Raw genomic sequence first — 13,401 nt, 5'->3', positions numbered from 1 at the left:
CACCTTTGTGATGAATTGCAACGTCGACTGTGAGCCAGACCTAATCGCCCAACATCAATGCCTGACTTCACTAATGCTCTTGTGGCTGAATGGAAGCAAATCCAACTCTAGTGGAAAACCTTCCCGGAAGAGTGGAGACTGTAATAGCAGCAAAGTGGGGGGGGGGGGGGGGGGACCAACTCTATATTTATGCCCATGATTTTGGAATGAGATTTATGATGTTTGGTGTCCACATACTTTTGGTCATGTAGTGTAGCTCAAATGGCAGAGTGTTAGTACAGTTTTCCAGAGGACCTGGGTTCGCTTCCTGGTCTGGACGTGTAATTTACCCACATATCAAAGTGTCAAAAGTAGTGCCCGATTTCTGTTTATATATATATATATATATTTCTGTCAGTTGATTGTTTGTTTGCCATTTGTATTACAGTGTACAAGAAGGTAGAAATAAATGAATGACATGTTTATCTAACCATTTATTCGGGGGGGAATTATTACGGAAAATTATTACGGGGGAAACCCTCAGCTACATTCGTTGCCGTTTTCGGATGACCGGACTTCTTTGCAGTGGCTAACGACCCTGTTGCTTCAAATTTCTCGACAATAAATCGTATGTTTCTTCCCTGGGGTGGGTTAATATCGAATTCCTGTGCCAAACGGCGTGCCGCCATCGTTGGTTGTTCATTACATTTGTAGTAACGTTTCACGGCCGCATTGCGTTGATTCATTGAAATTGGTTCAATTTGGTTTTTTTTCATTTGGTAATTTGGTAATTCATGGTTCAATTTGGTGCAACTTCAGTAACTTTCCAAACTCTCAGCAATAACCTGCCAAAAAAAAAAAAAAAAAATGAAAATTAATATTCTGCAAGACAATTATTAACAACATGACATCCCAGAAAGAATCTGACAGCCGAAAAAACAGAAATCGGGGGCTACTTTTGACTCACCCTGTATATATATATATATCAATTCCCTCCTTTATTAAAAGTACCATTCACATTTCTTAAAAATTTACCATTGTACCATCAATGGTTACCATGGTAAACCACTCAACACCTTTGTAATACCCTTCCTCTTTTTTCCTTGCAATAGAGTATACAACTGTCTTCAATTTCCATATGATCTGCCATAGATACCATTGATTACCATATATACCATTGATCATCATATATTTACCATTAATTGCCATAGAATACCGTTCACCATATTTTTTAAGGGCTGCACCGCTGCATACACTCATGATGTCACGCCTACTTTAAGACCACCACAAAAGGGCTCCTTTGTTTGAGCTTCAAATCCGACGAGAACTTAAATCTGAAATTGATGTTGCAGATTGACGTTGATGGACATGTTGCCGAATCCATGTGTAATCTTGTTCTTTGAACTGATTTTGTCCATGGAAAACAGGGATGATCAAGATGGAAGCCGATGGCTCATCACCCTTTCGTGTCGCATCAGATCTTCTGTGATTGACGTGTCATCGGCCATCGTACTTCATCTGCTCCATGTCTCTGCATCTTGTTCAGGACCCTGCTTTGCTTTAACCTCACTCGCACATCAAATGACCATACACACAGTGTGCCTTGTGTGTGCACCTCACAAATACTTTACCTCTTGATGATGCACCTTGTTTTTGGACCATATAGGTGCACGCCTTTATTTTTGGACATATAATTCGGCACTGTTTTGTTTATCCGTGTTTTATTTATAGTATAATTGCATTCCATTGCTCATCGTACCTGGTGGTTGTTGCTAGCACACCTGCAGTTTAACACTCACTCACTGACTCCTTTATTCACCCGCACACAATTTGTTAAGCAATGCCACCATGGCACCATTTATCACGCCTTTGGCGGAATATACATCGCCAGAAATCCATGAACTCTGGCCCTGCAACTTTGAACCTTCGAAGATGCCTCTCCACCGTCGACCTTACTCTTCTCAGCCTGGGTGCCATGATGGGTGCAGGCTTGTATGTTCTCACGGGCACCGTAGCCAAATACACAACTGGTCCAGCAGTGAGTGTCAGTTTTGCTGCTGCTGGTGCCGTGGCATTCATGGCGGCCCTTTGTTTTGCTGAGTTTGGTGCACGATTTCCCCATACGGGCTCAGCTTACGTGTATACGTATGTGTCTGCCGGTGAGTTTTGGGCCTTCCTCATTGGCTGGAACATTGTACTCGAATATGTTGTCGGTGGGGCTTCTGTAGCTCGAGCTTGGAGTGGATACCTAGATGCACTTACGGGATTCCATATACGGAATGGCACCATCAGCACTCTGGGTCGTTGGAATGTGCCATATTTTGGAGATTTTCCAGACTTCTTGGCTGCCGGTTTTGTCGTAGCTTGTACCTTGTTTGTGGCCTGTGGAGCGCGTGTCTCAGCCACGATCAATCACTTGCTGGCGGCTGTCTCTCTCGCAACGGCTGGCTTTGTGGTCATTTTTGGCTTCATTCTGGCCAAACCGGAATACTATGGACAGAGCTACGGAGGGTTTGCACCTTTTGGAGTGTCTGGTGTACTATCTGGTACGGCGACCTGCTTCTACGCTTACGTGGGTGGGTAAGATGGTCATTACGCATCTCATTGCTGCAACATGTTACTGAAAAGCTATTGTGTCGATGTGTAGGCCCCGAGGATTTTTTAAACATTGATCTAAGGTTCATGGTTGTACATCGATTGCAGGCAGGACCAGGGAAATCAGAGACTGTGTACTGTACTTTAAAATGGTTATTAGGACATTAGTATAAAATCGAAAGATAACCGTTATCCCAACATCGTAAGCCAAGTGTCCTGGTGTGTTCACATGCAAACAGTACGCCGAACAGGCCAAGCAGAGTTGCTTTTCAGTTTTGAATTCCCACAGGCACATTTATTTCTTTGTTTTGTTCCACTGTGTTAGATCATTTTGGAACATTTTTCCCACTGGCTTTAAAGTCAAACTTTTACCTTCAGGCTCTTACCTAAGCCTCATCATTGTATCGAGTCTTGACAATTGCTTGATGCCCTGAATGCCATTCTCTTCCACAGGCTTCGATATAATCGCCACATCAAGCTGGGAGGCAAACGATCCTCGCCGAAGTGTCCCCATAGCAACCGGTTTATCCCTATGCATCGTGGGTTCCATATATATTCTAGTTTCTGCTGCTCTTACGCTCGTTGTGCCTTGGAGTGACCTGGAGCCATCCGCCGCACTCGCAGATGCTTTTGGGAAGCGTGGATATCACTGGGCTTCCATCATCGTCTCTGTGGGCTCATTGTGTGGTTAGTTTTCCACTGCATCACATCATTCCGTGTCATTGCATTCTTTTCTCTCTTTACCTTTGGTTATCCCTGCTTGCCACACTGCCTTTTATATATGCAATAAGGGGCAATGTTTATGTTAAATATATAAACATGACTATTTTAATCACCTCTCAATTTCCCCTGCCCATCTTATGGAAGGCTCTTCTGGGCTCGTCAGCTTGAAACGTAAAGATCAGTGACCCCAGCCCAAGCGATCCTCGACCATATTGCCAAGAAAACACACCCTCACAGCTATGAAGACAATGCCGTGGTATACCCATTAGGGGCGTACATTCAAGAGGAGGACACACACACACACACACACACACACACACACACACACACACACACACACACACACACACACACACACACACACACACACACACACTTTTAGCTATTGTGTGGATAATTCCATCGAGGTGTTTTGGTTAACAATATGGAAGCCACTGGTGTACATGTAATTCCATATTTCTGCCTTGAGGGAATCCTCTGATGGAGATTGTTTTTCTGATGAGAAATTAAAGTTTCTAAAAATTGCCGTTTCACCGTCGTGGGGATTGTGATTGTAATGACAATTTATGGCAAAGTCGAGGGTTTTATTTCTTTATATATATGTTACATGTGATATGTATTGCATACGAGTAAATAGTCAAAAGTTTAATTTTTTTTATGAGCGTGTACTTTTTCATGTATTATAATGACACCAATGTACTTTGATATAACTGTTAATATGAAGTATTTAAAATCCTAACACAGGATATGTGGATAGTGACCATTCCATCTTGTGATTGGTGCTCGGATGGGAACGCCAAACAGGCCTCTTGTTCACTGCCCGTTTCTATAACAAACATACATTTGAGTGTAATGCAAATTTTATATATATATATATATAGTTTTGTTTGTTTGCCTGCACGCGCTAATCTCCTGAACGGTGAAAGATAGGAGGAAACGTCTAAAACAAAAAAATGTCGGGACGGGCCCCCCGGAAGGTTATAGGCTAGGTGGCGAGGCCGGTCGAGGCCGCCTCGGCCGGGCTGGGCCCATTTCGCAATTAAAAGCTGAGCTGAATTATAGTAGTCAATCGTCTACGGCCGCGAGTAAAAGCTGAATTATAGCAGTAAATTCATTCAAAAAGAACCCGGGTGCTTTCGGCTAGTATACATATACATATATATGTAAAATATAAACTGTGGAAAGACCCTCTATGATTCACCCCTCATCATAGGTATACACTGTATATATGTATATATCCAGTGGTTACATTTTAGGATAAAATGCATCAATAACAAGAAAAGGCATAAAACAAACATAACACGAAGTAAAATAAATACTGTGACTGTTTTGATTTTGAATTCACCAAACATAAAATAGATTGCTCATAAAATAAAATGCCAAGTAGCATCTGATGTCACTTTATAGCATTTGGTTTGAAATCAAATGGTGAGACTTGGAATTATTCTTTAAAATTTCAAATTGAATAAGAAACGTGATTTTTACTGGCAAAACAAAATTCACTCCTGGCCATAAATGAAATTGAATGCTTCAAATTCGAAATTGAAAGGTTAATTCGTCCAACAGGTGTGAAAATGCGTGAATTTGAATGCTCATCAGTGAAAATGGCCGGGAAAACCTATAATGTATGATGTCCCTTGAGCCACAAGGCCTACACATAACGTGCCAGCCCTTGTAATTGCAGCCTTCAGTAAAAATTGTAGCCATTGGCTTTCATCCTTTCACCTTTCCTCCAGTTTAGACTGCTTGATTGTTTGTGTTTTCCTCCATAGCCATGAGCACAGCCGAGTTGAGTGGAGTCTTTGCCTTGCCTCGTGTGCTGCTTGCTATGGCCGAAGATGGCCTGATTTTCCCGTTTCTTGGGTACGTCAGCGAGAGGACTGGTGTGCCTGCGATTGCCGCATTAGTTTCCGGCCTCCTTACGGCCATGCTTGCATTCTGCCTCTCTCTGGAGGCCCTGGTACAGTTCATGTCTATTGGCACGCTGCTGGCCTACACCTTTGTTGCTGCAAGTGTGCTCATGTTACGGTAAGCTGACATATTATCGGTGCTATCCTTGTATGTGTCAAAGTGTATATATATATATATTTAAACGCTCTTTTTAAACTTTAACGCCCAACAGGTTTAAACATCAACGTTTAACGTTTAAACTTTAAGCTCTTTATATGTTTAAACGCGTGTATATATATTTAAACGCTATTTTTCAGAGACGCTCTAAGCCTGGTGTTGGCTTAATTTTTAAGGTGGCTAGCTTGAGATATTAGGGTCCTGAGTTTGAGCCCCTGCCAATTCGTTAATTTAATACCAGGTGGGTTGACTCAGCTTGTCCTCCTCCTGAGGTCGGCAAAATGAGCACCGACTTGCTGGTAATGGGGGCCATTGCATCAGTGGCACAGGTCAGGCCCCAGAATCATTGCATCAGGGGCCCCAGAAAATGATGCAGCCATGTTGCCACAGGCTGCATACGAACCGCCACCAGAGATGCTCTGTTGTGACACAAGTATCAATCGTTCTCTCTTTGGTAGCACTATATTGTTTACCCATGAACAGAGTCATGCTGCTGCTGCTGCTGCTGCTTCTGCTACTACTACGACTACTACTATGGCCCTGAATATTCCCATATTTTTGCAGACTCATGAGGAAGTCCCTCTGCTCAACTCGTTCACGAACTGGCTAGTCAAGCCTGACCTTTGACTGAATGGCAGACAATTTTAATTTGTTCAGGTTGCCAGCAATTACTCCTCTATTCTAAGTGAAGGACACCATGAGATCCTGTACGTCCATGTCCATCAACGAGTGCTAGCAGACGTAATGCCCACTTTAATGTCCATCCGAAGAACTTCCTTCCACTTCTTTCTGCAGCTCGGCCTCCTTGTCCGCATCCTAATCCTCCTTGTCCTCCTTGTCCTCCTTTGCCTCCTCCTCCATGATGTGTTGAGAAAGCAAAAATAAATTATTGCTTTTCACGAGATTTTTCACTGTTATAGAGATTGTTCTGAGCTTGTGAATACAAAAGGGTTTTGCAAAGTAGGGAGGAATATAATATATGCTTGTGCTAGTACTTTCACATTTCCTTATTTATTCAATGCTTCAAGGGGGCAAGGTAATCTTAATTGCTTCTTGTTGAATATGAACTTGTAACTTGCCATACGTTTTAAATGTAACATGAAATGGGGTGAGGTTCATCCCAGGGCTGTATTGTGTATCATGCAAAATTGCAAGAAAACACAACCCGTCGTTTTGCTGATGGGAAGGTGAGGAACGGGCAGAGGGGGAGTTGGGGGGTGGGGGGTGGGGGGGGTACCAACCTAACTTGGTACAAGTATGGATTGTAACACAAAGCTCAGGTGATTCCATTTTTGTGTATTGGTCATGTGCAGTTTGAAGATTATTTTACAGACCATGAACCCGAGTTAGAAGCATGTTATAGTTTCTCTTCTTTCCCTCTCATCTCATACGACCTTTAATTGAGACCATACATACCAGAGGTTTGGCATCTGACATGGACAGAGGCGTGTACACTGCATTCAGAAAGTATTCAGACCCCTTCACTTTTTTCACATTTTGTTATGTTGCAGCCTTATGCTGAAATCGTTTAAATTCATTTTTTTCCCTCATCAATCTTCACTCTATGCCCCATAATGACAACGAGAAAACAGGATTTTAGAACGTTTTGCAAATTTATTAAAAAGAAAAAACTGAAATATCACATTGACATAAGTATTCAGACCCTTAACTGAGTACTTAGTTGAAGCACCTTTGGCAGAGATTACAGCCTCGAGTCTTCTTGGGTATGACGCGACAACCTTTGCACACCTGGATTTGGGGATTTTCTGCCATTCTTCTCTGCAGATCCTCTCAAGCTCTGTCAGGTTGGATGGGGACCGTTGGTCGACAGCCATTTTCAGGTCTCTCCAGAGATGTTCGATTGGATTCAAATCAGGGCTCTGGCTGGGCCACTCAAGGACCTTCACAGAGTTGTCCCTAAGCCACTCCTGCGTTGTCTTGGCTGTGTGCTTTGGGTCATTGTCCTGTTGGAAGGTGAACCTTCGGCCCAGTCTGAGGTCCTGAGCGCTCTGTTTCAGGTTTTCATTAACGATGTCTTTGTACTTTGCTGCGTTCATTATTCCCTCAACCCTGACCAGTCCCTCAGTCACTGCTGCTGAAAAACACCCTCACAGCATGATGCTGCCACCACCATGATTCACCATTGGGATGGTATTTGGCAGGTGATGAGCGGTGCCTGGTTTCCTCCAGACATGACACTTAGAATTTAGACCAAACAGTTCAATCTTGGTTCCATCAGACCACAGAATCTTGTTTCTCACAGTCTGAGAGTCCTTGAGGTGCATTTTTGCAAACGCCAAGCGGGCTTTCATGTGTCTTTCACTGAGGAGAGGCTTCCGTCTGGCCACTCTGCCATAAAGCCCAGATCGGTGGAGTGTTGCAGTGATGGTTGTCCTTCTGGAAGTTTCTCCCATTTCCACACAGGATCTCTGGAGCTCAGCCAGAGCAACCATCGCGTTCTTGGTCACCTATCTTATCAAGGCCCTTCTTCCCCGATTGCTCAGCTTGGCCAGGCGGCCAGCTCTAGGAAGAGTCCTGGTTGTTCCAAACTTCTTCCATTTAAGAATTATGGAGGCCACTGTGCTCTTGGGAACATTCAATTAAAAAAAAAAAAAAAACCACCTTTAGAGGCCATTTTTCCCCGCAAAGCGGGGGTTGGCCTTTTTTGGGAACCGTGGTTGTTGTTGTTTTTCGGTCCCCTATTTGAAGCAATGTTTTACGGCCGGATGCCCTTCCTGACGCCAACCCTTTTTGCCGCCTTTAATGACAAACAGGGAATTACCAGTGAACTGGTACTCAAACTTGGGAACTTGGGAACATTCAATGCTGCAGAGATTTTTTTTGTAGGCTTCCCCAGATCTGTGCCTCGACACAATCCTGTCTTTGAGCTCTGCAGGCAGTTCCTTCGACCTCATGGCTTGGTTTTTGCTCTGATATGCGTTGTCAGCTGTGAGACCTTATATAGACAGGTGTGTGCCTTTCCAAATCATGACCAATTAATTGAATTTACCACAGGTGGACTCCAATCAAGGTGTAGAAACATCTCAAAGATGATCAAGAGAAATGGGAGGCACCTGAGCTAAATTTCAAGAGTCAGAGCAAAGGGTATGAATACTTATGTCAATGTGATATTTCAGTTTTTTCTTTTTAATAAATTTGCAAAACTTTCTAAAATCCTGTTTTCTCTTTGTCATTATGGGGTATTGAGTGTAGATTGATGAGGGAAAAAATGAATTTAAACGATTTCAGCATAAGGCTGCAACATAACAAAATGTGAAAAAAGTGAAGGGGTCTGAATACTTTCTGAATGCACTGTACATCAGCACATTCTCGTCAAATTATATTTTTCTCGTTTATTTATTTCAAGTTGATATTTGTTTTCTGATACATTTTATTAACTTGGCTGTATTGTCAGGACAAACCTCATATACTGTTGTTTGTTCATTGTTGCATAAATGAGCTTGTTCCTCCATGAGTTTTAGACATTGTGTAAAAGTAAAATTTATTATTCATTGAAATGCTGTTTGGTAAGTTTGGCATAAAAGTATTTCTGGTTAAAATAATATCTCCATTTATATTACATTCTCTTGTGAGACTTTATTGTAAGATGTGAGAAACCATTTTCCCTTTCCGTGTGCATTTATCGCTCTGATGTGTCGATACAATGATCTTCCTTTTCTTTTTCTCTTCGTCCTACCTCCTTTCCCTTTTATCCTTTATGGTCACAAAAATTCAGCTACCAACCACTCCAAAAGAGCTCCAGTGCTCGAGACTCCGACAGACATGGGACCCGTAATCCTACCTCCACAGTTCACTGTCTGGAGCTACGGGCTGGCGAGATCGCATCGATCGAGGAGCCAGTTTCTTATGCCGATACCCATGAGTTAATAGCACTTGAAAAAATTCCTGGAAACCTCCGGCCCTGCATTGCTGCGATCGCCCCCTCTTGGCTAGTGCGGTACGCAGGCCCTAGGTTGGTGAATGCAGCCGTGGCAGGCTTGGTTGCTATGAGCACTCTTTTGGCCGCATTATGTCTGCTTCTCTCCTGGCAAAGGCCTGAGATACTCGCTCCATGTACTGTGTTGGTTGGCCTGGGGTTCATTGCCTGCCTTGGCTTGATCTGGGCACATGAAATGCAACCTGGTGTGGACAGCTTTCAGGTGAGATTAATGAGGTAAATTAGATAAAAGATTTAAAATATTGGGAGAAGGGAGTTTATTAAAGCGGAGATTAAAAAAAAAAACCAAAAGGTTATATATATATATATATATATAGAGGACTAGAGTGAGAAGATGAGGGAATAAAAAAAATGGATATGTAAATGTCAGGGAACGAGTAATGGTTCTAGCTCGATTCTAATGGAAACCTGCCAAACAAATTGCCTCATTCCTATTGTGAGCTGTTCCTGTTCTGGAACATTTAAGATTTACTGTCATTTTAGGCAGAAGAGAGCACATCTACTGGTTTAGCATGACGTTCAAAGAATGCAAAGCATGAATTCTATCGTGACGGAATCACCATGTGCACTCTAATTTTGAACATATAAGGTAAGTATCTTGAATGCTAAGAAGAGCAGAGAGAATTCATTTATATGTATTGAACCAGAACTGTGACATGGCTACAGATGAGTACTACTCTCAGTGAGGCTTTAGAAGGTTAACAAAATTTGTTACCCAGAATAGTCTTGTGACGGAATCACACTATGTGGACATGGTAAACAGACTAATGAGATTTGATATAAAAAGTCTGCTCTGTTAGTGAACACAAGGTCTAGGAAAAAAAAAAAATCGGACGTCAACAATAGTACTGTTTTCCTATCGCAGTCTTATTGGTAATGCAATGCAGAAACTGCAAACTATAGGTGGCAGGCCAGGTAATGCGACGGAATCACACGTAATGTGACGGAATCACACGTAATGTGACGGAATCACAAGTGCGCTTGTGACATGTTAACACAGCTGAAATGACAAAGTATCCAAAATAGGATCGGAAATCTTAGAGAAAGTTGTGGATATACAGAACTCAGATGGAGGAACAAATAATAAGCAATTAAACAAGTTAACAAATTTATTTTAATTTCATCATTGAACATGTAACGGTTATTATTAAGCTACTCTGACCGCTAGGCCTAGTTATCTCCTTGATACACAACAACACACAACATGCATTTTAAAGGCCATTTTCCCTACTAGAGCGGGGATTAGCCAAATTGAATAGCCAAATATCCAAAAGCGGGGGTTAGTCAAGCCAAATATCCTTGATACAAAACGAAATTAAAAGTTAGCGTTTCTTTTGGTTTATAACCAAAACCTACGAGATATATGGCACAATAAAATCAGCACAAGGAGTATAAATTAATGGATTTAATTTTTTAGACGTGGGTGACGATTTTCATGGAATTCATGAAAGGTGTTCAGTTGCATTTCAATGAGGCTGTTCATCAGGGGGCGGACATTGTGTTGGGGAAGCGATGTCGGGGTGAAGCAAAAGTTCAAATTTGTGGACACCAATGAAGGAGCGTAAAAATGAAAGTGGAGTAATGCCAAAAATGTTACATCGCTGACAGGTCGGTGTCCATTAAAAGGATGTACACATTTTTCCAGTAAACCTGTGTTAAAATCACAAAATCCAGGCCTACTGCACACCTCCCCTTTATTCCTCTTTTCTCTCACTTGCGGAATTCCCATCCAGACACTTGATTTGCAATCTTCCCTCCAGGACTTCAAGCTGGGGATGCACTGCCATTAAATGTCCCGCATCTTTTTTCCAGCCCAATTAGTCTCTGGAAATGGAATGGTTTATGGTGTAAATGAGGGAAAAAGTACAAAATGTCATAAAGATGGACATTAAAAACAACTTAAATGGAAATGGAATGGTTTATGGTGTAAATGAGGGAAAAAGTACAAAATGTCATAAAGATGGACATTAAAAAAAAAACTTAAATGGAATGGTTTATGGTGTAAATGAGGGAAAAAGTACAAAATGTCATAAAGATAGATATTAAAAACAACTTAAATGGAAATGGAATGGTTTATGGTGTAAATGAGGGAAAAAGTACAAAATGTCATAAAGATGGACATTAAAAAAAAACTTAAATGGAATGGTTTATGGTGTAAATGAGGGGAAAAGTACAAAATGTCATAAAGATAGATATTAAAAACAACTTAAATGGAAATGGAATGGTTTATGGTGTAAATGAGGGAAAAAGTACAAAATGTCATAAAGATGGACATTAAAAAAAAAACTTAAATGGAATGGTTTATGGTGTAAATGAGGGAAAAAGTACAAAATGTCATAAAGATGGACATTAAAAACAACTTTAACAAAACCATATTGTACTCACAAACATTGATATTTTTATCTCCATTTTTTTCATGTCCTTTATTATCTGTTTCTCCTTTCAAGGTTCCTCTGGTTCCATTCCTCCCTGCTCTCAGCATCTTGTGCAATGTTGCTCTCATGCTCAAGCTTGGGATGCATACCTGGGTCCGCCTTGGTGTGTGGGTGCTTGTGGGTAAGATGCGCCATTCTTTGATATTCCATTTTGTTGTGACTATGCGCCTCGGCGTAATATTACCAATGGGATCGTTGTTGTTTGTTGTTGATATTGTTGTTGTGTTTGTTGTTGGACATATTGCTGCCATTGTCCTTTTTTTTTTTTTTTTTTTTGGAATGGAATGATAATTATAAAGCATTGCGTTGCTTTGTTCGTTCTCTCCCTCTCTCTCTCCAGGCGTTATCATTTATTTTGGATATGGCATCCGGCACAGCCACGCTGGGGATAAAGATCACTTGACATCTTATAGTCCCAAGGCACGATACGTTGCTTTTCCAACCCTGGCCCCGCAATCCCCTCCGGATGAGGCAGGGAGTTCTTGAAAGTTAAACCAATCCAATCTGGTTTTATAAGAATAACTAGTTACCTTTTGTTTCCTTGTTCCATACTTATCTGGGCTTAAAGTAATATTCTTAATGTGTTCAGAACCAAATCTGTTCTTTACGTTTTGATATTCTCACCCCTTTTTAAAACCTTGGTTTCATTATGAGACGTCTGCTGTGTTCACTTCAGGTAGCCTTGACAGCTTGATTTGAAACTTGATTGGTTCTGAATGTTAGTGAAAGTTTATCCACCTTTGTTTGAAGTTGAGGTTTGAGAATGTGCCTTTCCTTGGGCCTTGTGTAAAAGGACGGTTTTAGCTGCAGCCTTTTAACATGTGCTGCACGTGGTAAACTCCACATGAATATCTTCTGTGAAAGTGTGATTATAAAATAGTCATTGTTCTCCTTTGTTGTAATTTATTCTCTCAAATGGTGTTTTTGTTATGCATATTCCCTTCCTTCGGTTCCTCGATTGTGACTCGATATGTGTTTCGGGTAAAATATATCGGTTTCCCTTTAACCTGCCTTAAATGGAAATTATATCCTGCATCCATCCATCCTGCCAAGGACCCTGTACTGAACAGAATGATTGTTATTTAAGGACTGGGATTACATTGAAAACAAGAGCAATGCGATTATGTCGCCAATATGCCGCCACGTAGTCCCTGCCTGTGACAATGGGTAGATGCCCTCGTTCACTGTCCTAAAAATAAACAAGTTTGATTTAAATCCCTTCAGCTGTTTTCAAGTATCAGAGTTTTACCAGCCATGACAGGTTTCACATCGATCGGTGAAGCGGTTTCGGAGAAGGGATTTTTTTTTAAAATATCGGCTTTCAAGCTAATATGGCTGCCACACCACGTGACATATGACCTTTAAAATGTACACTCTGCATATATATGGGTAGGGGATCACGTTTGTGAAGTTTCATGTTGATCGGATAAGGTTTGTTTTTCTATCCAAGATGGCTGCCAAACTACATGACCTACGACATCATTTTCAAAGTATATGCAACAATGGTGTTAGATGCTATTTGTAAAATTTCGCATCGATAGTGTAAGCTGTTTTTGAGATATAATTATTTAATATTTTCCTTCAATCCAATATGGCTGCCATACCATGTCACCAATGATATTTTCATGATCAAATTTTAATTGC

At 41.3% G+C, this 13,401-nt stretch overlaps 1 protein-coding gene across 2 annotated transcripts in view; it reads left to right on the top strand.

The window, feature by feature from the left end:
• Nucleotides 1–12,972, top strand: part of SLC7A4 (solute carrier family 7 member 4) — a 33,290-nt gene extending 20,318 nt beyond the window's left edge. The window contains exons 2-7 of one of the 2 annotated variants that reach the window (XM_068113530.2): nucleotides 1,407–2,555; nucleotides 3,028–3,261; nucleotides 5,070–5,325; nucleotides 9,101–9,524; nucleotides 11,770–11,878; nucleotides 12,098–12,972. In XM_068113530.2, the coding sequence (XP_067969631.2) occupies nucleotides 1,820–2,555; nucleotides 3,028–3,261; nucleotides 5,070–5,325; nucleotides 9,101–9,524; nucleotides 11,770–11,878; nucleotides 12,098–12,243 (1,905 nt within the window). In that variant the 5' untranslated portion in view covers nucleotides 1,407–1,819 and the 3' untranslated portion in view covers nucleotides 12,244–12,972. Of the gene's footprint in view, nucleotides 1–1,406; nucleotides 2,556–3,027; nucleotides 3,262–5,069; nucleotides 5,326–9,100; nucleotides 9,539–11,769; nucleotides 11,879–12,097 lie in introns of those variants that run through there. The other variant, XM_068113531.2, reaches the window with a different exon arrangement.
• The last annotated feature ends 429 nt before the right edge of the window (nucleotides 12,973–13,401 follow it).

This window comes from Myxine glutinosa, chromosome 4 (assembly GCF_964187855.1).
Source record: "Myxine glutinosa chromosome 4, kmMyxGlut1.1, whole genome shotgun sequence".
NCBI classification, from domain to species: Eukaryota; Metazoa; Chordata; class Myxini; order Myxiniformes; family Myxinidae; genus Myxine; species Myxine glutinosa.
This window is presented reverse-complemented; position numbering and strand designations above follow the sequence as displayed.